At 40.8% G+C, this 25,864-nt stretch overlaps 1 protein-coding gene across 2 annotated transcripts in view; it reads right to left on the bottom strand.

Annotated features, from left to right (window-relative positions):
- OSBPL10 (oxysterol binding protein like 10) overlaps window positions 1-25,864 on the bottom strand; it is a 112,430-nt gene that overhangs the window by 4,744 nt on the left and 81,822 nt on the right. Inside the window, exons 7-10 of one of the 2 annotated variants that reach the window (XM_084202709.1) lie at window positions 17,975-18,121; window positions 10,949-11,432; window positions 2,249-2,435; window positions 637-819 (exon numbers count right to left, since the gene is read on the bottom strand). In XM_084202709.1, coding sequence (XP_084058835.1) covers window positions 637-819; window positions 2,249-2,435; window positions 10,949-11,432; window positions 17,975-18,121 — 1,001 coding nt within the window. Of the gene's footprint in view, window positions 1-636; window positions 820-2,248; window positions 2,436-10,948; window positions 11,433-17,974; window positions 18,122-25,864 lie in introns of those variants that run through there. The other variant, XM_084202710.1, reaches the window with a different exon arrangement.

Raw genomic sequence — 25,864 nt, 5'->3', positions numbered from 1 at the left:
AATAAAATGTAGTTTAACTCATATTTTTAAATCCTTCAATAAAATGTTCCTAAATTCAATTAAAGTATTGATTTTTCTGAAGATAAACATGAACAGTTATTGACAATGAATACAGAACAGGTTTTTTCTAATGTACCTAGTCCGAGTTAGGCACATGATGTAGGTGCCAAGAGCCTCAAAACCACCTGAATGTCTGTCTTTATATCTCATATTGCCTCGCATTTTATATATGTTTATACAAATACATATTCTAAAATACATAAAACATGAAGCACCAGTTTCAATGATATGCAACATATAATATATATAACAGTTTGAATTGCTTGCAACAAACTGACGATTTGCCTACCATGTTGCAATCACTCCAAGAAGCAGGTGAAAACACTGCATTACCATTTTCCAGATGCTCATTAAAACAAATACAGGCCTTTCCCCCATCTACAAAATTGATGTACTCGTCACTACAGTGTAATTTATGCTCCAAGGAACCAAGACACAGCTTCAGCTCTCTGTGCTCAGATTTTTGGCTGTAGGAAGCAAGGAATTTTCGAACCACAGCACTCAGAGCTGCAGTTGGCTTCCCTGCTCTGTTCCCACTCAAAGTTCAGGACAGCACTGCAAAGCCTCTGCCCTTACCTTGATTCCAGTGGCCCCTGGTTTGCTATGGGCCTGATCTTTTTCCTCATAACAGGCAGTTTGGTGGTGTCAATCACTTTGGTGTCTCCGTTGCTGTAAGTGAATTCCAGGGTGCCGTTCCACTCTCCCTGTGCCTTGCACACAATGGTGTTCGTCGGGTTGTGCTTCACTTCGGCCGTAACCCTGATTCAAGGGGGAAGGAAAAACACACCACAGACATAACTGGTACCATTTATTATCAGCACATGAAAGCACTACCTTGCTAAGGGTGCAAGCAGCTTTCTACCTCCACAAATCAATTATTCAAGCAAAGTAGTGATGCTGCCTCCAAAAAAGAAAGACTCATCCCAGGAAAGCTCTTCTAAGCAACAGCTTTGGGATGACATTCTAGTTAAATACAGTAGTAATCCAACTTAAAATTGTGATACTTGGCTCAAACCTGGACCAAATGGTTACCTCAGCAGCCTGAAAAACAATCCCTGACATTCATTTAGCATTTTCAATACATGATACTTTCATGCCTGAACATAATGCTGTCAGAGACCCATGTCAAAAACTTTGGGTGTCTTTGTTTTCTTCCTTAGCTCTGCAAGTTCACTTCTCAGCTGCTGAGAGGAAATGATTAAAGCCACCTCACCAGTCAAAGAACTGGTCTGAGAATAAGCAAAATAGTCAGGTAGGACTGGAAAACTGAAATGCAGGGAGAAGTTTTGTGAATGTGTCCATGAGCATGCACACATGTGCTTTAGAAAGCCAAGTAAAGTAAGGTGTAAACTCAACTTTTTAATTACTAAAGTAATACAGCACAATTTCCCCAAATTTTTACTCACACTGACGGCACCAATTATTAATCTAAAACTTGTAAAGAAAAGCCCTGTTACAACAGCCCCATGTGGACATTTACCTGAACACAACATTGAAATGGTTGACACACATATGGAAGAAGAGTTACACCATCTGAAATAAAACAGAGGTCACCATGCAAAGCACAGTCTCCTCTGGACGCTGCAACAGTCCACAGCAGAACAAGAAAGGGATCTGATGTTAATGACTGGGACATCACCCTGAGCACAGGAGCAAGACAAGAGGCTGTCTTGCACTTCACCCTTAGTAAAGAGGAACCAAAGAAGGCAAATAACATTTTCACCATCTGGAATTCCAGTGCAAAGGTGGGAGTCCCCAGTAGGGAGGCACCACTATGGGCAGTGACACTTTTGCTTCTCTCCTCTTTTCAGGAGCTCCACCTGGAACACCAGTTCATCTACAAGACTCACTCACACAGAAGCAGCAGCTGGGGTAGGAGAAATATTGCCTTTTCCATGTACATTTTTCTGATCCTACACTTACAGCAACTTTTACAAGCAACAAAGCCTGGAGAGATACATTCACTTTATTTTAATGAGAGAAATACATCCAATTCAGTTAAACAACATCATATGTATTGCTACAATAAACTGCCCTAGAGCTTTAAGTCATCTCCAGCACTAACAGGAAAAGAACTTCAGCTATCTGTCTATAAAATACTGCAACAGAAGAACTGAACAGATGCCCCAGAGCCTTTTCCCTGAAAGCCAGCAGCAGGTAAACAAGAGTAAGGCAGTAATTGCTGTACCTGTGGACCTTCCCTCCATAGAAGGGCTTGGTGTGGAACGTGACCGTGGCAGAATAGCCCGTTCTGGCACAACTGATGTTGACTTTCCCTCCAAGCTCCACCCAGGGGATGGTAAGGATTGAGCGAGCATAGGCACTGGGCAGGGTGAAGACATACTCCTCTTCGTGTTCCAGCAAGTGAAGAACACCTGTGCAGGAAGAGGAGAAAGCAAGGTGATAAAAGGTTCTCTGATAAGACCTGATGGTCACTGACTAATTAGCACCATCAAAATGCACATCCACGTGCAGCCCTCCTTGAAGAAGAGCACTGTCTGCTAAGAAACTCTGCTCTCTGGAACAAGTTTCTTCCAACAAGCATTTTCAAAAGCATCCCATTTGACTGTGCACCCTGACATATTGACTGCTACCAGATGATTTTTCAGAAAATCTGGATTCCTTACTTCATATTACTGTTAAAAGCTGGATAAACATAGAATGTCCACCTAAAAAGCCATACTGAAAATTCTGATGCTGTCTCAGTGTTGTACCACAATCTCCCTCCAGAAAAAATATTGGCATGCCAAAGGACTCTTCACTTCTCCATTCAGTTAGAAACAGCCAGGTCCTCCACTAACTTTCTCTTGATGGCTCTAAGTCTCTGTGGGTACGACAAGAAAACATGGCATCTGCAAATTTCCTATTAACTTTGCTCTTTAATTTACAAATGGCTGGTTTCTCACACAGGCTTTGAAAAAATCTTGCATAATCAAAGAGGTGCTCAGCAGGGCCACTGCTCTACTAGCACTGAGTCCAATGTCCCTACCAGGCAGAGAAAATTACTGGTAATTCCATCTCTTTCTGTAAAGGTTCCTCCACCCTCAGCACCATGAGGCTGTAACTAAAAACAACACACAACAGCAGCAGTTTTTCAACATTACTTGGAAGTTGCACAAAGAAAGTTGCTTTCCTGATCAGACCTTTGCAGCTTCCCCTGGGGCTAAGGATACAACTCTACTCCCATAAAAACTGTAGTTTGGTCTTCAGGATATCAGGACATAAGACCAGGAAAAGAGCACCATAAACCTTGCACACAAAATTAGATCATGCCAAATGTCTGCAGTGTATTTTTTACTACAGTTTTACAGTCTTTTGTGTCCCATTTACTAACCGCCTAAAGGCAAAAATGACAGCTTTGAAAATATTTTTTCACAACAGGGACTGAAAATAACCTATCAGAGGAAGAACTCACAACACAGAAATATTTTTTAAAAAAAGAAAGGAAAGGTTTTTTGACACAGTAATAGTATCTGTTTAGGAGCAAGATAAGCTTAAGCCCATTTGCCTTCACCCTGGGGCAGGCAGGGGAAGAACACACTGTTAGTAGTATTGATTGATCTATCTGTTTAAGGGAATACTGACACTACTTTTTCAAAGTGATCTCACTTTAATGAAGAAAAAGCATTAAATAGGAACACAACACTACTGCTGCCAATATGCCTTTAACACTGCATGGAAACACAGATTTAAATTAAAGCACATTCAAAATTAAAAGCATAAAGCTCTAAGAGAGCCCTGATCTTGAATATAGGCTCCAGCTAACAAAACTAAATACAGGCACAGGAAACTCTGCAATTTGTCACTTCTGCCTTCTGAACTATTTCACAGGAAAACATTTGCAAACCAGAACAGCTTCATGCAGTTGTTCCCAGAACCTCCGCAGCCTCAGCCTCCCAGCAGCGACACAGCCAGCACATCCACTCCAGCAGCTCTGACGCTGGGAGTGCAAAAGCACACAGCAAAGCCATGTCTAAAAAGGACCTTTAGTCATTTAGTCTTGGCAAGCTACAAGTTCCTCATGTCACGTGCTGAGCCCTCACCAGCGGGGAAAGGCCAGGAGGACATAGCAGAACACACAGACACTTTTTGCCTCAAGCTTCCTCGGCTTCACACCTGCACAGACATCCCAGCTGAACACACTGCAGGAAGGCTGAACTACCCAACTCACCCTGGACATGCACCCAGGAATAACTTTTACTCAAAAAACTACTCTGGCTATCAAACTCATTAAATGGATGCTATAATAGCATTAAGTTCATAAAAAACAATTGTAGAATCACAGAATGGCCTGGGTTGGAAGGGACCTTAAAGATCACTGAGTTTCAAACTCCCTGCCATGGGCAGGGACACCTTCCACCAGACCAGGCTGCTCAGAGCCCCATCCAACCTGGCCTTGAGCTCTTCCAGGGATGGGGCATCCACAGTTTCTTTGGGCAGCCTGCTCCAGCACCTCAATACCTGCACAGTAAAGAATTTTTTTTCTCGTATCTAACCTAAACCTGCTCTCATTTAAAGGCCATTACCCCTTTTCCTGTAGCTACATGCCCTTGTAAAAAGTCTCCCTCCCTCTCCCATCCTCCCCTGATCAGCACTGCATGCAATGTTCCTCATGTGAGAGGAAACTGATATGATAAACACAATTTCCTTATGGGTCAGTATAGGTTTGCTTCTGTCCCCTGATGGGATCAAGAGCTTTTTCTCCCTAGTCAGGTGGGAGGGGCACAGAGCTGCAGTGCTGCCAAGCACATTTAAAGTGGAGAGCAAACAGCAGCAGTGACCTTCAATGTCAATATTTAACCACCACAGCAGGTTAGATATTAAAAACTGAACCCAGCTCTCTTGGCAGTATTTTTAGCACCCGGTAGCATATTTTCTGAATTCCTTGAACACCTGAATAAATACATTTTTTAATGAAGCGCTATCTCACTTGAAATGTGACTCCAGCTCCATAATTACAGTCCAAAAGAGATTAAAGGGCAGATCTGAAATACCCATGACTTGATAATACTTTTAGTATTAACCTGGCTGTTTTGCATTCCATTGTTTGCAGAGCCCACATGCAAAACCCCGTTTAAATGAAGCACCACAAACACTGTGGCTGCTCCACCTCATCTGAACAGAGACCTGTGCTCCCTTAGGGGAGAGGAAGCCAAAAATTACACTGAGATTCAACATTTGTAACAGGTACCACAATTTGAAGTAACTCCCCACCCTGCCAAGTGTCAATCTTGAAAAATTAAATGCCAATTAACTGAAAGCTAACAGTTACTTTACAATGTGACATTTTTACGTCTGCTTATAATCATTACACTGCAACTGATCTTAAAAACAGCTGCTGGAAAATACACAAGCTATTTTTTTTCCTTTGCTTCCCTGCTGTAAGGGATGATTCAAGTTTAGTTTGAAAATGGCTGTAGGTAAATACACATGAAAAGCTGTAGAATATTCCCCCATTTTTATTTTTTTTCCTCTCATATCAAAGAGTTCTTTCAAAAACTTCCAATTCCTTAAAAAAAAACTAAAGTACTTATAGGCAACAATTACACAAGGAAGAATACACCAGACCAGTACTCTGGGAGGAACAGTGGATTTAGTAATTTGGTTTGTTATGAAAAATTGCTACAGAGAAGGGTGAATTGCAGGATATTGAAATTCCCCCTTGAAATGTCCTCAACACCATTTACTCCTCTTTTTGACTACAGCAATGTATTCAGAGTCACACCCCTATCCATGACCCCTCAGCCTGCATTAAAGGAAGCAATGGCCTGGCATACCACTCTCCCAGTTTGACTCTTACATGTCCCTCACTGATGCTGCAGCTTTGTGAATCGATTTCCCAGTAACACATATTGACAAAAAAAACCCAGAGGAGGCTCTGGATCAATAAGCTGCAGAAGAGACATGTGGGATTTAATGCTTCCCACTGCCTGCATGGAGATCAATCTGAACAACAAATGGCACGTGGGACACCAGGGGCCTGGGGCAGTTTCCCCATTTAAGCAGCTCTTCACCCTGCCTGTGTTTCTCATAACTCACAAAGAGGAGCAAGTTATGTGTAGGATGAGCCCCGCACGCACGGGTGTTGTGCATCACCAACTGCCCAGATCCCCCCAGGGAAACAGGAAATGCCAGGACTGGGCTCTTATTGTCTCAAACCTTCTAGGCAGCTGTGCTGAGCACTGCTCATTTTTCAAAGACTGGAACCATTTGCTAAATTAAGTAATGAGTGCCATGCTATATGAAAATGGTTCTAAAAACACTGGGCTAAAAATATTAACACAAAAACGAGTACTTAGGGAAATACTTAGGTAGCTCTAATTGCATGGAGCAATCAAGCTTTGGGACTGATAAATTTTAAGTCACTTATTTCTCAGTACTAGAAATTATAGACCTGTACATCTATTAATACATACACATACATGTATTTGAGCAGAAGGAAAAAAAAAAAAGAAAACCATCCATTGCTTTCTTTTAAATTTACCCTGGAAAGAACACTGAACCTTTTACCTGCCTATCAGACCCTTTCAAGTTGATTTCAATTTAGAAAAAATAATTTTTGGAAGCCTATACCTCACTACTTTTTAAAACACTTAAAATAGCAGAAGTGAAAACATCAGATGTAACTAGCCACTTGACAATACAGAGCAATCCATTTAAATGTACTTTATGCTCTCTGCAAAATTAACCCATAAATCAAAGATGACTCTTTTTGTTGGATTTTGCTGCTCTGAACCAAAATCCAAGAGCAGAAAAGGAATGGGCACAGCTGACACTGAGGTGTGCTCACCACAGCACCCTTACCCTACAACCAGTATCCTTTTAAAGATTCTATGGACCACGTAAAAACCATTAAATATTTATATTGACTTTCTCATCCTTTGCTAATTTAAATCTTAATGTGACCCTGTTCATTACAGCCTCATCTCCTCCCTCAGTCTTTCATTAGTACATAATTAACATTAAGCAGAATTAGGGGCTGCACATGCAACCTAAGCTCTTTTATGCAAAATACCCTCTTTTCTATTCCGGGTGGCTTTCTCATGAGGAAACTCAGTGCTGACTACTCTGAAGAATGGGGGTTTTGTCATACAGCAAAAAAAAGTTGCAAGATTTCATTAGCAAGCCAGATTTAGAGCACTCATAACCAGAGACGAAGAAAAGCAAGCATATAAAACAGCTCCCCACATGGATTTCCAGCAGTGCTCTCCCAATTGTTCTCCAACTCTGCAGCTGATACTTACTTTGAATCAATAAACAAAAACCACAGACAGAGAAAAAAAATCTTAGTCACTTCGAGGTGTGACACACAAAAAAATCACACCACTGAGACACCGAGCTGTAGCCGTTGTGTGCCAAGACCATACCATCCTTAAATCCCCTAATTCTTTAAATTCCTTTATAAACCTTTGTACTTCCATGACATTCTATGTCAGCTTCTAATAAAAAGCAATGTGCTCTATGCATCTAAGGACTTGCTATAAAAATATGATTCAAAGCTTCCACAGACACATTACCATTACCATACTCCTTACACACTGTAGGTCCAAAAATTCGGTACTACTTTATTTCTGCAAATAGCCAGCTGCAGTAGAAAAAGCTTCACTGAACTGTTGGAGGGATGCACTGTATTGTTCAAAACACACCACAGTTGCTTGTATTCAACATTAGGCTACAATGAAGTTTGTAGCCATTGTCACAGAATCATAGAATGGCCTGTGTTGGAAGGGACCTTAAAAATCATCTTGTTCCACACCCTCTGCTGTGGGCAGGGACACCCTCCACTAGAGCAGGCTGCTCACAGCCCCATCCAACCTGGCCTTGGAAACCTGCAAGAACAGAGCATCCACAACTTCTCTTTGACCAGGGCAACCTGGTCAAATAGACCCATTGTGATAGATAGGTATCTGACTAGAACAAGATGGTCACTCACTACCAGTAAATTATCCAAAGCATTAATTACACTTCTCTAACACTCTGTCTGGAAGGATGTTTTTCCCCTCTCACATACCAATTAGTACTGATTTAATCTGTAGTATAATGAACCTAATATTGAACCAACAGAAGAATTATTTAACCCAAGTCTCAAAACCGACACAGGTATATTAGAGGCATCAAGGAAACTGTCTTTCAAGTAACGTGATGTCACATCTAAACTCCTTTCTGGTCTTCCAAAAAGTGAAAGGCCCCCAGATGTATGCAATTTAACTCCAGCAAGAGGCAAAAAAAAGGGCTGAGTGCTCATAATGAGGGGAAATGCAAAAAGAAAGGAGAAAGAGACAAGACAAAATCCCAACAATAGCACATGATTAGTTTGGTCATTCAATGCACAGTAGCAAAAACATCCCACAACAATTAAAACCCAGAGATTTTGATGATCCATGAGATGATAATTTTTCTCTCATCAAAAGTAGGATCAGTGATACTTCATTCCCCAGAAACTCACTTAATCTGCTTTTAAAATATTAAAATAAGATTCTACAACCTTACTAGCCAACCTTGGTGTGTGAAAGTTTCTCCAAGGAGCTAACTTTAGTTTCTACCCACCCTGAGTAGCTTCATATGCATTCTGATTATCAGCACCTTTCCACAGCCTAACTCACTAACTTTGCTAGACTAATTCACCCCATATGAAATGTTGCAACTCTAACATGTCCCTAAACACAAGGAAAAAAATTTCAAATTATATTCCACATTACAAAAATTAGGTCCTGCCTAATTACTAGGCACGTAAATACAGGCTTAGGTTTTCCACACTTTTAGTCCAACAGCTCCTTTTTGTTGGTTCAGCAATCTATTCCCTGGTACTCACACTGACCTCAATCTACTACAGAATTTATACTTATGCAGCACATAAGAAAGAAGCATCTGCAGTTGATTCTAATTTTTGCACAGCTTGACAAATCCACACACCAACTTAATCAGGAAGACTTCCCTGGACCTAAAATAAAAAAAACAAAAAAATTAAAGAAAGTGCAGTTTCAAGTGAAGGAACTGCACTGCAAAGCTGACATTTTAAACTGAGGCTGTCAGGCTTAGGCTTGCTGTCCTCAGACGACAGAAAAGCCTCAGTGGTACAACTTCCTCCTGCCCATTGCTGCCCTCAACATGCAACAGAAATGCTTGGGCTGCACTGAAGCATCTCCATCACTTCCCAGAAATGCTGCCACTGTGAATGTCCCTGCTCTTGCACTGATTACAGGAACAAAAAGATGAATGGTAACTATAAACTGGTGAACCCAGACTTCCTCCCAGCATGCACATCACAGAGACAGCAGCAAACCTTGGAATAAAAGACTTTGCTACTGCAGATGTTCCCCAAAGCCCGCCTCCACTCCTGGGATGCCTCCAGGATCATGAAAAAAAGAAAGAGCATAGGGAAACTTATTCTCACAAGCACACATTAAACAATCCTTGGGGTGAGTAAGCAGTTAATTCTTAGACCTTTTCTCTCTCAAAACTGGGACACATCAGGACTTTGAAGTCTTAAATAATCCCCACAGTAGACACCCCCAATCCCAGGGAACTGTGTGTGCTAGCAGCAAGAGAAAGAAATTTCCCTACTCCTACATAATCATAAGTGACTTTGTGCTTAATTTTATTTCCATTAAATAGTTTCCTTCACTAAGCAAAAGAGTACTAGAAATGAGCATGTACCAGAAAAATGCAGAATGTTAAGCTAGTGACTCAGGCTGGCAGTAGTACAGGCAGGAGACAGACAGACAGACCAATTTCCATTCTGACACTCCCTTCCCAACTTCCTTAACTCTGTATTCAAAGCCAAATACCTAAGTCACAGGAAGGAAGAAACACATGTGCTAACACAGACTTTATCACAAGGATATCAAAACCAGAAGTAAGGAGGTTTCATGCCTCTTCTATTAAAAAAGGGAATATACTGCCACCAGGGAAGAAGCTACTGTAGTCCTTTCCACTGGTCTTTAGTTTTAGATAGTGGAAATAGCAGAATATACCTGTATTTTTTCACCATAGTTATTTTGTTGCTATCAATAAGCAAAGCAAACCACTGCATTTCCCACTCCACTTTTTTACTGCCTTTAATACCATAGTATTTAACAAAACGGTGACAAAAATAAGCAAGTTGTCTTCATACTTCTGAGACTACAGTCCAAAAACTATTTAAGACAAAACAGTAAAATCCATACATAGCATCTTACTCTCAAATGGCCAAAGGGATTAAATTGCTTGGAAACACACTTATCTCAATGCATTAACAGCCAGTGACAACACTGGTACAAGTGTGTGCATCGGTTCAGATCATCCATTAAGGATTTGTTATGACTCCCTGTATTTCTGAACTCAGGTTGGGCATTGTGATTTATCACAATGCAGACTCCATATATATGATATAGAAAATCAGGATTCACACCTCTACTATGTGACCTTCTAGAAAGCTTAATGAAAATACACTAACTTTGCAAACACTACAGAAATCATGATTCTTTGCAGAAACTATGAAAAACAAATGTTAGGTTTGTGCAAAAACGTGTTTCTTTTCATTGCTTTGTTCCAACAGCAAACACCAAATCCCATATTACTTTAAAAGTGACCAAAAATACTCTCCAGAAGATGCCGTAATTTGTCATTTGCTATTATAACTTAATTACTTCTGAAGTCCGGCCATATAAATTAACAGAGTCTCATCAATATAAGCACATATTTATATATGTAATGTGCATTTCACATTCTGTCTGGACAGCAAAAGGTTATATGAACCCCACAGTTTTAATTCCAAACTTCAGAAAAGCAAACAGTCATAAGGTTCAAATGAAAGGTCAGAGGGAGAGCAAGCAGGAAAACATTTGGATTTCTGCTGACACCCAGAGATATTAGCTCAAAAAAAGCAGAATAAAAGCACATTTCTTACCTTCACCTACCATAGAAACACCTATTGACATGCCCATGAACTTGCTTTTGGTCCATACGTGAGCGTTCACACACATTTTCTTCTCTTTGCACTCACAGTAAAAGCAAGATACTGGTGGATGATGAGACACTTGTTCAGCTACAAACCTCAGCTTGTAGCACATGGACTGGTCCTGGCCAAGCTCCTTGGTTGGGTCCTTAGAAACCGTGGAGGCACCATTAGTTCTGAATGCTTTCACTTTATCTCTAGGCACATCCCACGAGCAGTGAAAGGTTTCACCAATTATAGGGTTATAGGGCTTCTTGGCGACCGCTCCCTTTCGGCCTTCGTGAAAAGCTGTTAGATAATACTCCACAAAGCAGATAATTCTTTCCTCGGGGGTGGCTCCAGCTGCAATTGACAAAAACAGGTCTGGATGGGCCATGAAATTTGCATACATCTCCAGCAGGGATCTTTTCTCCAAAATAAATGTTGGAAGCACTACCTGTATGCAAAGCAGACAAAGGCATATATGATTTCCCTGTGATCACACTATTGAGGGGAAAGGGGGAGAGGGAACAGTTAGGACAGCTGTAATTCTGACCCTGCTAAATTTTGGGATAGCATATTTCCCTCCCATGCCACAACAATTTAATTTTCTTTGCAGTGTAAATAATGAGTGAAGGAAAAAGCAGTGGCCTTGATACCCACGCAGGCTGCTTCCTATTTCATTATGACTTTCAGGAGCAGCTCACACAACAGGGATGGGCTGTTCCACGCACATGGAAATCCACCTTTTCCTCTCCTCTCAGTTAACAAACAGCCATTGTTTTCTTTGTTTACAGGACACAAAAACATACTTTGATATAAACTAATGTACACCAAACATCAACAAACCAAACTAATCATAACCCTCCAAAACGGGAGAGGCACACCCTCCCAAACCACCAGAGGATGAGTATTTTTTATGAACATACTGATCACCAACCTCTAAGTGGTGGAGAATGCAAGGGGTACATCCATCCCTTCTGTCAAACATCTCTGTTCCATATTTCACTCCTGGGCCACTGACTACCCACTCTACATGGATTAGGTCCCTTCCAGCCTCTAAGAAAGCAACCCATGGAAATCCAACCACAACCAAATCATACCAAATCTCAACTCTATTTCCTAATATAAAACCATCCCAAGGAGCCTTCCCAAGAGGCTGTAAGCAAGAAAGCACTCCCCGTTTGCCCTAGAGTGTCACCATATGTCATGCGCCCCCACAATTCCCAAGCCAAATCCCTTGCCATCCCCAAGATCTCCTATCTCCACCAAGCCCATGGCACACCCCCTCTGTTTCAGATGGCACCATGTCACTGTGGTGGGCCCTTGCATGGCTTCACTTTATTTCAGACAAGCTGAAACAAAAACTGCACAAACCATTACATTCATATCATGGGAAAAGAGAGGCTCCCATGGGCCCAGAAAAAACCCTGGGTCTGAGCACTAGGCAGCCTGCCCTGGAGGGAGCCATCCCCAAGTGGTTTGGATACAGTCTCAAGGGCCTTCTCTAGCAACACAGATGTTGCCAAGGTCACTCATTTCACAATAACACTTTGTTGGAAGTTTCCAGTGAAACATCCTGAAGGGCACTGCAAGGCAAACAAGGGCTAAGGGACATCATTTATTTCTCTCCCTTCTTTACCCCCATGCTCCCCACACTGTGCAGGTCTGTCGCAGGGGAGCTCAAGGGTTGCTCTCTCATGATCAAAAGGAACTTCTGGCACATACAAATTTAGCTTATGTGAATCCAAGTGGCTCACTGATGCCAGATGCAAACCAGCTGTCCCCTATTACAGCAATTCTTCTGCTTTCATCTTTAAATTTTCACTGCATTTTCACTTTAAATTTTTACTTTTTCCCTTTCCCAAAAGCAAGGGTTATTTACAGCAGGCAAGGAGCCACTGTCTGTCACAAACACATTTGCTTTCCCCCTGCTGGTCCAGCTTGCTATTCTAAGTGGGACCGAAGCACAGATCAGCCCTTTTGGATCCCATGGATAATGAAATAGAGGCTTTCAAACTTTTATTAATCATTCAGCCCTTCTCAAAGAGAACTTGTAAACAGGAACAAGAATTCCAGTCACAGCGGCTCGAACAGAGTCTTTACAGCTACACAGCAAGTCACAGCACCTCCCTGCAAAGAGAGAACTGCTGTGTCTGGTAACTTATCTGCTTATTGGCTCTCTCCTTCTGTACTTTATATTTACACACATACAGTCCTTTATAGGCTAATAATTTTTACAAGTTTAGATATAAATCAAGCAAAGTTACATCTGTAATATTTCTCTGACTCTACTCTCTAAGCCTTGAGGACTCCACACGATTTCTGCTACCAACCTATTGAGGCCCTGAATGATGGAGGACCTTAATTTTACACTATGTGTGGTAACTGAGTGCTAAAGACAGCCTACAGTCCTGGTGGTGTGACAGTGGCAGGCTGAAGAGATTGCCTTAAAAGTTTGGGATTTTGCTTTTGAAAACCGAAGTGGAAAGCCCGTAGAATTTTTTTATTTTATTTTTTAGCTCTTTAAACAATTCCATCTTATTTGCAACATTCTCATTCTGACCAGATATTCATTATCCATTATGATCTTTAAGAAAATGCAATTCAGCAGTTGAGATCCTTAATTCAGGATCAAATTTTAATATAAATTATACACTAAAAGATCAGGTTACCAGAGGGGAAAGTGACAGCAAAACATACAAAAAATTCTCCTGTAACTTCTGTCGAGAAATACCAGTAGTGCCTTTGTGAGTTCACTGCAGAGACTTGAAAGGGCAAACTCATTCGAATAAACAGCACTCTGCATCTCACTGCGTCCAAGAGCCTCTCTCTAAAGACAGTGACCTTTATTAGCACAAACAGAGGACAAGAAAACTGAAGACCATCCTTCAGATGATGCAGATTTTATGGTAAAACACTAAGACTGCTGTGGTTTCATCCCATTGTCATGGTCAGAGTCTTGGTACCTCCTCCCTTAAGTCCTAGATGGGTGCTTTGCTTAACACAGCTACACCAGCACTGCCACTAAATGTGATGCGATGAATCACTGGACTCTATTGAGCTTCAAGAATCAATTTAAAATCTGAGTAAGGCCCGACTCCAGCTCAAATGATCTCACTTTAAAAGCCCAACTAAGCTGGAACTGACATCCTTAATTGTAGGAGGAAAGGATCCACTGAGTAAGTGAATTGTTTCCACACAAGCAGGCAGAACTATGAAATAAAAGTATTTGAATTTAGAGCTCACAGAACTGCAGTATTACAAAATATGCCTACAAAACATTGCCTTTTATTAAATAATCTCATTGAAACCTCAAAGTTTCAATATGCAACACCACCACACACTAATACAGCAAAAAAAAAAATTAAAAATCACAACAATCATTTTTTTTAATTTGCCCTATCTTGATTTCTGCAGAAATAAGAAAAATAGAAATAAACTGGGCTAGCACTTGTACACTTGTGCTAGCACTCCAGCTTTTAAAGGAATGAGGTTTTCAACTCTTCTGCAGCTAGACAGAATGAAGTGTCCAGAAAAATACACTTAGGACCTATGTTCTTTATACTGGCTTTGGACAGGACTATGAATTTATTTATTTTTAATTGCATAAGAAATCAAAACTGACTAATTTTGTCCTCTGAGAAAATGCCAGCATGACAACCATTTGGACAAAAGAAACACTCTAGAATAAATACCAAGTTGCTGAAGTCTGAAGCAAAAAAATCACCTCACTGCATTCTAAAATGTTAGAACAATCTATTCTTACTCTCTCTCAGGTTTCAGATGAAAAGAAAGCAGTTTAAGAGGCATTCTTCCATTTTCACTGAGGTTAAAAAGACAATACCGGTTGAAAACTTGATTATAACCTCCTAGGTTTGAATTCACTTAATTAGATCTGAATGCAACTGAGAAAAATGAGCACAATGTCTTAAAAATAGAGATATTTATCCCCACTATTATTTACTGAGAGGAAAAACATGGGTGTCAGCATCATTCCCTAATTTTTTCAGAAATCCAGCCAAGGTACCTCATGCTGAGATATCCTTCTCTTAGAGGTGTAAAAGGTTTCTTTCACTGTCATCTGTGTCATTGCTGGAATAAAAGGAGCTATTTGCACACCACTTACATTTTAAAATTGCAAGGTAAAAGAATATTGGCAAGCAAAGTAAAAATTTATGACATCGTGAACACACCACAATGTTAATTTACAACAGGTAGACATTCCGCAGAATTACTGGCAGCTCTTTTACAAAGAATGGCAACCCTTTACTTTTAGCACATATTAACTGTGTAAAGGAAGGTAAGGGAATGCAGGAGAGTGATCACCCATCTGTACAAGCTGTTAGCATTAACTGCAATCCATTAGATGCCATTTGCCAACAAAGACTGTCAATGGGTTTTGGCACTATTTTTCATTTTTTAAAAGTCTGAAGAACAATTTAGAAACTTGGTTTTTTCCCTAGAAATTCTAGTTTTAAACGAGGCTGTACCACATTCTGGTACACCAGTTGTGTACCAGAATGTGGTACACAACTGGTGCTTCCCATCCCAGTCTGAAGCACCAGTTGTGTACCACATTCTGCTGCTGTGAACTGCTCCCCACCAACTCTCTCCAGCAGCTGTTGAAGTCTACTAGGCCACCATGAAGTTTAGCTCATTTTAGCAAATCCCCACACAGATTTGATCCTTCACTGCAGGTGTTCTCCTTCACAGCAGTTTTTTCTCCTTAACGCCTCACTAAAAGGCAAAGCAGTATGACACATTCCAGAAGTGAAGCACCTCCACAACATTAAATGTGGCTATCTTCACTGTGGGAAACTGCTGTCAGCACAGGCAAGGCCATGGCTAACATAAGGGTAAGATGCTGTTTCCTGTGATATGGAATGTGAAGGTAATGCCCATGCATCCAGAACCTCAAACCACCCAGTGCTCAGAACAAGCTGTTTGTTCATATGAGTATCATGCAGCAATCCACAGCTCTCAGAATGAACCAAAGACACAGCCCTAGGGAAGATAGCACAGGAAAATGGAAACATGTAAAAACATCCTCTGATATTAGCAACTACTGTGCCACAACCACTTCTACCAGAAGGTGATGAGCATCAAGGTGCTCTGAAATCTGGCTTTTAGAAGGATAATGAAAAATGGGAAGAAGTGCAGCCAACAAACCCAGCTTTACTGTCACATGTCAGCAGCCCTAAGGGCCTCATGTCAGTAAGCAAAGTTGATAAAAAAAGCAGCCAGCTGTCCTGTATTTTTTTTAATCCTCAAAATGGGCAGAAAAGTGATGTGCACATGTGGCATGTCTCATTAATACTTATCATATGTGTATTCATGCATCACACAGACTACAAACAGATCTAACTCTGCCATATGCCTGTTCCTCTTCTCATTTCAACATTTAGCATTATCTTTAAAAACTGTGCTCTAAGAACACTACGTAAGAAACAGGTTACATATATGTATTTACCTTCATATTTTTCTTATCAGTGTCTACTCTTATTTACAGGAATTTCTCTTACTTTAACTATGTGTCTTTGGGTTTTGCCTACTCTGCCATGACAAGAAGATGACAGTGAAAATCAGGAAAGAAAAATCTTGTCTTTTACCAAAGACAAAATGTTTTGAAGACAGAAGAACCACGGATAAGAAATCTTAGCCTAGTTTGAACATTACAGACTCAAGACAGCCTTGGAAAAACAACACAGAAAGAGGAAGAGCTAAGAAAAAGTGAGAATATAAGAAAAACAAAACTAAAAATGAACTGTATATAACCCCAGACATACTAAAAAGTGAAAGGTATAAATTATTCAAAATGAAATTATGAAATTTTCATTTTATTTAGAATAAAACATTCATTTCTGTGCAGCTACTCAGCAACAGAACATAGGATTGCTCAGTCTTAATATTGTAATTATTTTAAAACACTAACAATTGTTCCAGAGGGAGCAGGAAAAACTATATTGAGAAAGCTTTATTTTATATAAAATTTCTAGTTTTTGATTAAAATGTTAAAAAATGAAAAGCAGATGAACTCTTCAGAATATCAAAATTCCCATGAAAATAACTTCCTGCAAAACTACTTCATGTGCCAGAAAAATTCTCTGGTCCTTCCAAACTTTGTATTACTTGTGGAGACTGTCAGAATGAGCTCTTATTTGTGAAAAGTGGACAACAGGAGTTTTATTTGGGGGATTTTTAAGTAGAAAACCCTTGTGCAAGGAAAGGATATTCCATATATTTACAAAAATCTCCTTGATTATTTATTAAGCCCCATGAGAAGGTTTCACTGGAATATCAGGGTATTCAAAAAGAAACACTCATTGCTTCCTTAACATCTACCTTGTTTCCCAAACTCCAAGGACTGAAGGGAAAATTTCTCAGACACTGTAATTTCTTTGCTCATATCAGTATGGACAAGATTGTGACAATACTGGTTCTACGACCAGAAGGACGTACAGAAGGTTAAACTGGTGAGCTGCTCAACACTGACAAGAACTGATACACTGAAGACTGTAATTTCTCTAGCATCATGGGTTTTTTCAAAGCTGACTTGCAATTAAATGGAATCCAATCCACAAAGCAGTTATGTGAACACATATATCCTTCATCCATACAATTGCCATTTTTGTTCCTCAAACCCCTGGTGCACCCTGACATACTTGTGGGTTACATACACAACATATGGTTACTCTGAAGTCTGAAAGACTTGCAAAAAAATAAGCAAGAGTTCTGAAGGATTTTTTTTCTTCTTCTTTTTTACCTTCTCTCCCCCTCCACCTCTAGAATATCTGATGTGGCCACTTCATGTGAAAGCCTGCCTAGCAAGAGACAGCACTCTACAGCTCTCTGGGACCACATTTTTATAAAGAGGAAAACTTCAGTGTCCACAGGGGAAAAACACACTCACAATAACTGGCTGTGCACACGAACACACAGAAGGATGAGAAGAAAAACCAATAGTGAACAAATATAAAAGAGGTACAGTGTTCATACCCTGGTAAGGTCCATGCCAAGTTTGAGCTGAGAGATGAGATGGAGAATTACACTGCGTTGATCATCCATGACTCCTAAATCCTCCTCTTCATTATCTTCAGTATCTGTCATTTCATCTTCAACTAGGATCAACGCAGAAGCTGAATGCTGAAATGAAAAGAAACGTCACCATCTGGACAAAAAGACAGAGAATGGGTATTTTCCCCCCACTGTATACGTTTGAAAATGGAGCTGTCTAGATGGAACTGAAGACAGCCTCTGTTAAAGCCAAGAAAAGATACAAAGTCAAAATAAATAAAAAATCCAGTCATGGGTTCATAAAGCATTTTGATCCTTTCCTCAGAATGAGAGTACTAAGTACGAGATGCTAACTTACACATTCTCTTCTCATATTTATACTGCAGTCATGTCAGTTAAAACTCATAGCATATTTAAGTAATAAGTCATCTTTTCATTAAATAGAAATATGCAGTTGAAAATAAGTCTTCAAGTTTGTTTCATAAATCTCCCCAGCAAACACTCATGTCATACATAGATGCTGCATGACCCGATTTCATAGGTTTTTTCCTTTCTCTATCCAATTTCAAAGTTAGATATTTAAGAAAGTCAATATATTAACTAAAGAAGGTAAAAAGATAACTATAATTAAAGAACACACCTCTGAAAAAAATCCAAATATGTTAGATTTTGGGAAGTAGAGCAGTGCCATAACTCTTTATAACTATTGCAACACTTCATCACCTTACAGCACAACACCTGTGCTGCTGAGTTTCCAAAAATACAAGCTGAATATCAATAGACAGGCACCATGCCAGTCCCTTCAAGAGGAACTTTACAGCAAAAGGGATAATGACTTGTGATATTTTATTTTTCCTCAGGGTTTACAAAGTATAACAAACAATAATCCAAACAGGTGGTAGTTACTTTGTTCAAGCCATTGAAACCACTCTGCAAGCCTTCCAGATATGTATTCAAGTAAGCTTTTTGTACTTCAAGGGGAAAAAAAACTGGGTTATGTAGATGAAAAATTACAGCCCAGCATGTCATTACTGCCCAAAGATTCCATGCTGTAAATGAGACAACACTCCCTGTAAAAGTTAGCATTCTTTCATGCTAAACTGCATTTCTGCAGGAACAGCTAGCTCATTACATAAAACAAGAAATTTTTCATCTTAGTGTGGAAGCCTACGCAACTGAAAAGTTTCACTAAAACCAGCTAATATCCAGAATTAGGTTTCAAAGGAATATTTCTGAATGATCACATTAGAGACCCCTGAGGTGAACTGCAGCTTGTGTAAGGAGAGTTTCTTTGAAATTAAGTTACTACGGAGGTTTCCAAGATTTGAATAAAGTACTTTCCCTTTTTTTTTTTTTTAATTACTTAAATGTTTAGGTAGCTATTCCTAAAATAAAAGCTCTTTGGTGAAGCCCAATGACATCTGTAATACACTTTACAGTTGCTTTATTTAGAAAGTAGAATATGTAGATTACATAAAACAGAATCTGGTGAGCTGTAACCTCAACAGCTTGGAGCTTTTCAAAAGGACAAAACCACACTTTCTTCTTCCCACTCCCTTGGAAAATAAAAGGAGAGAAGATAAGCCCTTTTCTCCCAAAATGCACAGCATTATTACCCAACTGACGCCTCACTGACAAGTTCAATTAACATAAAACCTGACAACCTCACACAAAATTATCAGTCGGGGAGGGATAAAGCACTGAAGCCGGGCAGAGTCATACAGGCTATGATTTATTTGGAGGTAGCAGGGAAAAGGCAGTATCAGAACTTACAGGAGACGCTTCCACAGGAGGCTTCCCTTTGATCCAGCTTGACCTCATTGAGAGCACTGAGCTACCGAATAGGCTCTGCCGCTTCTGTTACTGCCATAAACCGAGCTTGCGGCAAACAAGCTCCAGCAGGAATTAACAGCGCTACAAAAAAAGCAAGGGAACCTCCCCTCCTCACTCCCACCCCCTCGGTTTTTTTTTTCTTTTTCTTTTTTTTTCTTTTTCTTTCTTTTTTTTTGTTTTTTTTTTTGCTATCGGAGGGGTTGGAGAGTGTGCACCGGATGGCAATCTGCTCCTTGCGTTTCCAGTCACATGGCATTAGATCAGTGAGCTTAAATGCACACAGCTCCAACTGGGAAATGGTGCTGCTGTTCCCAGAGGATATCCTGATCGGCGGCTCTCCAGGAGGGAGGGGAAGGGGCACAAATTTGTGTGAGTGTGCACAAGTGGGAGACAGAAAGAGGACAGAAAAAGAACATGCTAGCAGGTAACATCCTTTTACATGAACACGTAACAGCTGCATAGCCTTAAGTTGCTAACAGCATCAGAAAACAAACTAATTACCCATTACCAGTCTGCAGACTACATGACAGACTAAGAATTTTCTTTTTCTCCCAAAGATTTCACATTTACTCAGGGCCAGAAAATCCTTCTTTCCTGATGAAATAGGTTTTAGGCTTTCCTTGCCTCTTAAATTTTACTAACAAAATAGCAAACAACTCAGAATATTCTGTGAAATTACCCCTCTCTGCTACCCTGCAAAACATCCGCAGTCAGAGCAAGCCACCCTATGGACACTTGGGGTGCCCACTAGAGTAGCACTTGCATTGTTCTAAATGAAAGCCTTTCTGATCATCAGGGAGGATGAGCACAATGTAACATTAAGATCAGTCGTGTTTAATGAGCACACTGTAAAGACTAAAATCTTAATTACCTTAACTTTCCCTATTCTAAGGACTTGTGCAAGGTCACCAAAAAAACCACCACTCTGCTATTACAGTCATCAACACACTAGTGACCTTCAGTGAATGACATGCAGACAACTGCGCTTTTCTCACTTTCCAAGGAAAAGAATTTAAGGAAGCAGTTTACAATTTATACTACAGGAACTGAAGAGCAGTCATCTTCAGAAAGCAATATACTTTCTATATTTCCCTCTCTCCTCATCAGCTGTTCTACATAACTATTAAATAGGTTTTTAGGAGCACAAAACCAACTTTAACTAACACATATTTCTTTAACTAACACATTTCCTTAAACCAAGACCTAAGCATTTAACAACCACGCCATTTGAGTGGACACATGCAGTCACAAAATACAAAGCTAATGTATCTTTAAAGTGTCACAAAAGTTCAATCATTCTTTAATTCTTTTTCTATCCATGAAAACAGAGTGCAGTTTAGTAGTATCTGGTGCGTAAGCATTCAGAAGAATGCAAAGGATTATGTGGACTGATTATCCTTTAACGGCAGCTTTTCTGAATTATCAACACAGACTTTTTTTTACCTCGTCCTGTAAAACGTAACTACACAACTGACCTAGGAAAGCAGCAATCTGCTCCACCCCTGTGTGGTCACAGCATAATGTAAAAGCTATTGAGCTGTGCACCGCCCAGCTGGGGAATGAACAGCACAGCCTGGCTTAGGTGCTGACCCTGAGAAATCCAATACTGAACCAGTTACAAACAACCACAAAAAAGTGGCTTATATTTAAAATCATTTAAATCAAAATCGGTTTCCAATACTGAGCTGAAGCGCCATCACTTTTCAGAAAAATCTGAAGAGAAAATAAAAGATAATTTCTAAAAATCCCAGGAAGAGATGCACTTCAAAGTTTAAATGCCAAAGACATGAAAATACACACCGGCAGAGAGCTATTTTAAACAGGTCACCTCATTAGAACTGAGATCGATTAATTTAGAGAGGTCATCTGTGGGGACACAAAATGGATGTTCTAGTCAGCAGTCTCCATCAGAAAACATGCTGATTCTTTTTTAACAGATGAAATCTGTAAGGGTAAGAAATTGTTTCTGAAGGAAACATTCTGCATTTTAAAAAAATGCTTTCAGAAAAAACACACTGACAAGCCTGGCATAGAATCACAGAGTCAAAAGCTATACTTCTGTGAAAGGGCAAATGTGCCTCTGTCCTTCTACAGCTTCTTCCACAAGTCAACTTTTCAAATTGACTGCTGTGCTGAAAATTAACTGTTAGGTAATTAATACAGATATACAGCTTAGAGCTTCATTTTCCAACACACTTCACAAACCATACACAAACCAACAATACATTCAAGAATGACCTGGGTCTCATCTTGGTTAGTTTTTTGAGGGGAAGAAAGGAACACACAGAATCAGAGTCTCATTTAGGTTAGAACAGACTTCTTGGTATCTTCTTGTCCCTTACCCTGCATGTAGAACCAGTTGCCCAGCTAAGTTTTTATTATCTCCAAGGATGGAGACTACACAACTTCTCTATGCAACCCAGGCCAGTGTTCAATGCTCTCCACAGCAGAAGTGCATTTGCTGGTGTTCAGATTCACTTCCAAGTACCCACTGCCTCTTGCTTTGTCACTGGGCACTATTGAGAAAAATCTGTCTCCCTGTTCTTCACTCCTGTGAGGTATTTATGTACATTGATAAGATACCCCTGAGCCTCCTCTTCTCCAGGCTGGACAGTCCCAGCTCCCTCAGACCCTCCTCATGGGAAGGATGCTCCAGAGCCCTCCTCATCTCTGGGGCCTGTGCTGGACTTACCCCAGTAAGTCCATGCCCCTCTTGCACTGGGGAGCCCAGAAATACACACAACGCTGCAGATGTGTCTTCACCTCTGCCAAGTAGAGGGGAAGGATCTCAACCTGATGGCAACACTCTTCCTAATGCAGCCCAAGAAGCTGCTGGGCACAAAAACATTTTTGTTAGTTCATGGTCAGCTTGCTGTCCCCCAAGATCTCTGCTGAACTGCTTTCCAATCAGGTGGCCTCCAGCCTGTACTGGTGCAAGACTTTGCTCTCAAATATCCTCCAGATAACAGGAATTGGCACTTCCCTGAGCTTATCTTTAAGAGACTCCTCTGTGTCCAGACTGCCAAGATATCTCTCTCTATGGCAGCACACAACCCCCTGGCTCATCAGCCACTCCTCCCAGGTTTTTCACCACCTACAAACTTCTCAGGAGTGTACTTTGCATCATCATCCAGGTCATTAATGAAGATGTGGAACAGTGCCGGTCCCAGTATGGACCCCTGAGGTACACCACTAGTGACTGGCCTCCAACTGGACCCTGTACCACTGATTACAACCTCTGAGCTGAGTTGTTCTGTGAGGATGTTAGGGAAGACAGGGTCAAAAACCTTACCAATATTAAAGCAAACAACATCCGCTGCTCTCCCCATAAGACACCAAGCTAGCCACTATCATTGTGAGGTGTATCATGCTGGTTAAGCATGATTTTCCCTTTGTAAGTCCATTAAGACTGCTTCTAATTGCCTCCTTGTCCATTATGTGCTCGGAGATACCTTTCAGGGTTAGTTGCTCCACCACCTTCTCAAGGTCTGAGGAAAGGCTGACAAACATGCAGGTCCCCAGATGTTACCAGAAAACCGAGAGTTCCTTCTTGCCCTTTTTAAAAAAAATGGTATGACATTCACTTTCCTCTAGTCTACACAAACGTCTCCTAAATTCCATAACCTGTAAGAGACTCTGGAGCTCTATAGGTGCAGTTTAAGTGCTGCCTAACCTGTTCCCCCTCCACCAAAGGTCAATCTACTCCAGATTTTCCCTCTGATCTCAAAGTCTGTTACCAGTAAAGGCCAAGGTAAAGAAGGCACTCAGCCTTTTCTCCACCACTATAGTAAGCAGAGACCATATATATCCTGACATATCAGGGACTCACTGAGGATCTCATATTCTCCATATAATTACAAAAAAGCACTCTAAGAATCTTCATTTAGGCATGAAAACATTTTTATGTACTATAAAAAGGACTGTAGTCAGGAGCAAGAGGACGAGTCTTAGGAACTTAAAATATCCAGATTAAAAAGATACCATTTTGTAATATTCCAAGGGAAGTATTCTTTAAGTCCTTCTATGTTCAAAAGCATGCAAAAAATTGTAAAAAACACCCTATTTACAAAACATGTCAGCATCAAGAGAAAGATGGAGTAAATTGGAAGAAAACAGAACTAGCAATCTCAAACCAGACAAGGATTGCTGTATTTTCCACCTAGTCCTCTAATTATCTTTGGTCCCTATTAGTGCATATAAAAGTCAAAGGCCTCATTTTGATTTTCAGATTGCCTTCAGTAACAGCATAGATTTGCAAGCATCATTTACACTTGCCTTTGTGTAATTCAAGCGCTTGCAAGCAGGTTTTTCGTGGGTGTAAGATTAAATATAACTCCGTAAGGTCAGGGAGCTTTAGCACATTTACACTAATGCGAGAAATGGGCCCCGTAAGATTTTCACCAGTTTCAATACTAAAGTTAGAATTCTTTTTGTAAAGCACATACAGTAAGAACACCCCAAAGTAGTAGCATATAATGAGCTGTTAGCTTCTTGCAAAGCTTGTCACTGGATCAGAAGTGACATAACTGCACTAACTTGCATGTGCCACTTGTCTTCTTCCACTGGGCACCACACATTTAATTGCACTTACTGTAGCATGCACTTGGCAGAAAACCATGCAAGCTTACTGTACCCATCCCTCATTAGCAGTGATCAAATGTAGCTTATGCAGTAGGTTGAACTTATTAAAGTATTTTATATACAGACCAGCATACTGTCATGTTACTGGTTGCCGTGGGCTGTCCCTGGCTAGGAGCCAGATGCCCACCAAAAGCACTCTTTCACTCCCTTTCTCAGATGTGCAAGAGAGAGAAAATACAAAGGAAGGCTCATGGGTTGAGTTAAGGACAGGAAGAAATCACTCACCCATTACCTCATGGCTAACACAGATTTGACATGGGGAAATTAGTTCAATTTATTACCAATCAAGTAAGAGTAGGGTAATGAGAAATTAAAACAAATTTTCAACACCATCCTCCCACCACTTCTTCCTAGGTTTGGTTTAACTTTACTACTTCCCACCAACCTCCCTACAGTGGTGCAGGGGGACAGGAAATGGGAGCTGCAGTCAGTACTTCACACCTTGCCTGAGGGGAACAGTGATCCAGACTCTTCCCCTGCTCCAGCACAGACTCCCTCCCAAAGGGGACAGTCAGCCACAAACTTCTCCAATGTGAGTCCTCCCCATGGGCTGCAGTTCTTCACAAACTGCATGTCCAAGGGTTCCTCCCACAAGGTACAGTCCTTCAGGCACAGCCTGCTCCAGCATGGGTCCCCCACAGGGCCACAAATCCTACCAGAAAACCTGCTCTGGTAGGATTTGGCTTCTCTCTGCACAGATCCATAAATCCAGGTCCTAGAAGGAATCTACTCCAGCATAAGCTTCCACAGGGTCCCTGCCCCAGCCAGCACAGGGTCCTCCAGGGGCTGTGGGCAGGTATCTGCCTCAGTGTGGTCCCCCATGGGCTGCAGAGGGAGAGCCTGACCACCACGTTCCACGCCACAGGCTGCAGAAGAATGTCTGCTCTGACAGCTGGACCATTTCATGTCCCTCCCCTCCTTCTTCACTCTGCAGCTGCTTCTCTCACATTCTCTCTTCTCTCTCTGCTGCTTCTCTGCCCTTTTTTCTCCCTTCATAAGTCAGTTATCCCAGAGGCACTACAACCATCACTGATGGGCTCAGCCTCAGCTAGCAGCAGGTCATTCCTGGAGCCAGCTGGCATTGGCTCTGTCAATCACAGAGGAAGCTTCCAGCTTCTCACAGAAACCACCCCTTTGGCCCCCCCCACTATGACAATCTTGCCACACAAACCCACTGTGGGTTTTGAAAGGAGGAATCATTCCCATATAGAAAACTGAATTTAATAGATAAATCTTGAAACAAAACAAAGTCTGAAACACATTTACTGCCCACTGTGAAGACTGATTCCTGGAATCATTCTCATCCGCTCACTTTTTCTCTAACTTCCAAATGCATTGTCATTTACAGATTATCAAGCCTAATCTTAACTATAAGGCAGTAAAACTTTTTAATATCCA

This window comes from Fringilla coelebs (genome assembly GCF_963513975.1).
Source record: "Fringilla coelebs genome assembly, chromosome: 1".
NCBI lineage: Eukaryota > Metazoa > Chordata > Aves > Passeriformes > Fringillidae > Fringilla > Fringilla coelebs.
Note: the sequence above shows the minus strand (reverse complement) of the source record. Positions and strands in the feature narration are given on the sequence as shown.